Source organism: Capsicum annuum, chromosome 4 (genome assembly GCF_002878395.1).
Source record: "Capsicum annuum cultivar UCD-10X-F1 chromosome 4, UCD10Xv1.1, whole genome shotgun sequence".
In the NCBI taxonomy this organism is placed as follows: domain Eukaryota; kingdom Viridiplantae; phylum Streptophyta; class Magnoliopsida; order Solanales; family Solanaceae; genus Capsicum; species Capsicum annuum.
Genome location: NC_061114.1, coordinates 76,470,738 through 76,474,116, shown reverse-complemented (window position 1 = coordinate 76,474,116; position 3,379 = coordinate 76,470,738). Strand labels below are relative to the sequence as shown.

Here is a 3,379-nt window from a genome sequence, read left to right as displayed (position 1 = left end):
CCTCTCTGGAAGTTCAATTTTGACGATCAACTTTGCCTTGCACTTTTGTCTTCCATACCAATCCATGTGGTGTTATTTTGACTTGATTTCTAGACTTTTAAACATCCATATACCATCATAATCAACTCAAAAAACATCATACATCATCATACCCCATGGATTAGAGCTCAAAATAATACATTATCATGAACAGTGAACTAGAAACTTGAGCTAAGACTAGGCTTGCCCACATTGATCTTTAACTTATTATTTTGACTCTTGGATTGATTCAATTGATTCTAAAAAATTATAAGAAAGTTTATACACACATAATTACACAATCAAACCCTTAGTAACACATTTGACACATTAGATCAAGATAGACTAGACAAATACCTAGCTCAAGCTAGTAACACTAGTTTTCTCGTTTGGGCTGTAGGTGACCAATTTAAGTACAAACTCATTTGAAATACACCATAAAAATTATAATAACATGCTTAAGATGCTCAATTAATCATCATTAACACATTAAGCACACAATTTTTCCTCAAAACAAGCCTAAATAATATAGAATAATGACATTAAGGTGCATAAATCCACCTCAGATCACCACCCCACACTTAAAGTCTTGTTCGTCCTCGTACACTCTTTACTCTAAGAATCATAAGCTGAAGAGACTCCACACTTATACTAAAAGCAAGAAACTCAAGATAGCACTACAATGACTGCATAGAATGCAAGATTCTACACTGAGAATGTTATGTACACAGTTGACAGTTCAAGAATACTACTCCAAAACATCCTAGCCTCAAGAATTGACTCACCTAGTTGGTAAACTCATAAATATTGTTCAATCATAGAGATCATATAAATCAACTACATTCATCAAACATGTGACCTCACAACAAGAGAGTTACCCATAATTATTCACACAAAAGCAATTTATAATAGAATGGGTACAAGAATCGAACTGCACTCACTCTTACAAAGAATTCACATGTTACAGAAGATGAACCATAGGCTTGCCCTTAGTGTAGTTCTCCACTAATATCAGAATGTTAAAGCTCAGGATCAAATAGGTTTTAAGAGGTTGTAATATAGGCTAAGGGATGGGTAAGAACTATTCTATCCAGTAATAGTTACTGTCTTCCCTAATAGCTTTAATACATCAAATTATACAATGAACTCACCTTTAGCAATCAGTTTACACCACTTTTGTTTAACCCCATCTCATTAAGCTCATTCTCATGCACTATGGTGGGAGTGTTTTCTAAGTACACATTATTCAATTCAAACAACCATTTGTTCTTTTCATTTCTCCACTCCTAACCACAACACATCAACTTTTATACAACAATAACTACTACTTTGGGGCTTCACTTTTACCTTTATACTAATTTAATTTCACACTCCTTACCCAATTAATTTTACACTAAAGCTCTTAGGAGATTTATATCGAATTAGGGTCCATCAAAGAGGGGATTAGGTAACCAAAGAATATTCTAAAGGCTCAATGGGGCTAACTAGGATTATGCACAAGGGTAGGTCAAAGACGGTATAAACATGGCTATCAAAGAAATGCCTATATCATCTCCTAAACCCATATTCTTTATTTTACTTTACATGCACACTAGGAAAGTTCTAGACAGTAAATTCAACAAGTAATATACAAACACCTCACATGCATATAGCACATGCTAAACTTAAGTAGGATCAGCATAGACTCTTAACAAAAAAATAACATGAATTCAACATTAAGACAACAAGTACAAGAGTCATAATCATGAGCCTAGGATTCTAAAAAGTAGTAATTCACAGTATCAACATGGTTTTTTACAATCAAATTTCTTGAATCATGCAGTCAAATATAGCACCAACAAGAATATCTTATTTATTTCTAACACAAAAATTTTAAAATTACCCTAAAAATGGGAATTTCCCCACCCCACACTTAAAAATCTACTTTCTCTCCAAATTATATTTAAAAGTAGAGATAGAAATACTCCCTAAGGCCTTTAGGCCTAGATAGTAGCATATATATACATCAAGGGGGTCTAGGGACCCTATACTTAGTCTTTGCCATGCTCCATAGCTCAGGTTTTCCAGTACTCAGTCTTCCCATCAACCTGTGACTAAAAAAAACACAAAACTAGTGAATTAAAAACTAAAAATACTAAAAATGAAACCTACCTTAACTTTAGTTGCCTCCCAAGCAATGCCTGATTTAGTGTTGCTGCACGACCTAATTTTTGGCCTACCCATTTCCTTCATCCTCTCCCTCACACTCGGACACCATCTTCTTATTTGTTTTGTACCTCTTGAGTGTGAAATATCGAGGTTAATAACTTTCTCAATAATAGCCTTTTTAGTCTTATTAATTTGCATCATTTTGGGTTATGGCTTGGGCTGCTCAATGAGGAAGTTCAATGTTTTCTTTGGTGGACTCAAATCCACCACCCCATACTTATCCTCTTTAATCACTATAATCATGCACAAATATTTGTAGTGGAATAGTGCTTTGACATGTTTGTACACTTTAAAAACTACCTCTTCATCATCCAGCCTCATTATGAGTGTGCCCTCTCTCACATCTATCAATACTTCTTTCATCACCAAAAATGGACATCCCAATATGACTGGTACTTTTTCATCTACCTAAAAATCTAAAACAATAAAGTTAGTAGAAATTATAAACTTACCAACCTTGATGAGAACATCCTCTATGATTCCTTCAGGATGGGCTAGGGTCTGATTTTCCAATTGGAGTATCAAAGAGCTCTGTCTTGGATTTCCTAGTTCCAACTTATTGAAAAAATATAGGGGCATCAAGTTGATACTCTCCCCTAAATCACTCATTGGATGAACCACCTCATTGTTGCCAATTTGAATAAGGAGGGTGAATCTCTCTGGATCTTTGAGCTTTTGAGGCATCTTCTGCATCACCATACAGTCAAAATCTTTAGTGAGTTCTACTATATTGACATCCTGTAGCTTAACTTTGTCAGTGACCACACCCTTCAAGTACTTAGCATACTTGGACATTCCCGGAAAAATATCTAAAAGAGGAAGGTTAATGTGCAACTCTCTAAATGTGTCAAAGAACTTATTCAAGAATGCATCATACTTTGCTTTTCTAAGCCTTTGTAGGAAAGATTGTGGTGGTCTCTCCTTCGCATATTTATCAACTTTTGTTTTCGAGTACTCAGACTTCGTCGAATTTTTAGCAGCTTTGTCATCTACCTATTTATGAACCACTTCTGCATCTACCTCCTTAGTTTTCTTTGGAGGTTCTTCATTGAGATTCTTACCACTCCTCAAAGTGATTACCATTACATGTTTAGGATTTTCAGTACCACTTGGCAAGCCACCTTGAGGCCTGGTATTCTACACTGCTATTATT

The 3,379-nt window shown here is 35.1% G+C and overlaps 1 protein-coding gene across 1 annotated transcript; it reads right to left on the bottom strand.

Moving 5' to 3' along the window:
- Nucleotides 1-2,373: 2,373 nt before the first annotated feature.
- Nucleotides 2,374-3,021, bottom strand: LOC124897956. Its single transcript, XM_047411577.1, has 2 exons — nt 2,683-3,021; nt 2,374-2,634 (listed from the first exon to the last, which is right to left on the bottom strand). The coding sequence occupies exons 1-2, from the start codon at nt 3,019-3,021 to the stop codon at nt 2,374-2,376; spliced, it is 600 nt and encodes a 199-aa protein (XP_047267533.1).
- Between the last annotated feature and the right edge of the window lie 358 nt (nt 3,022-3,379).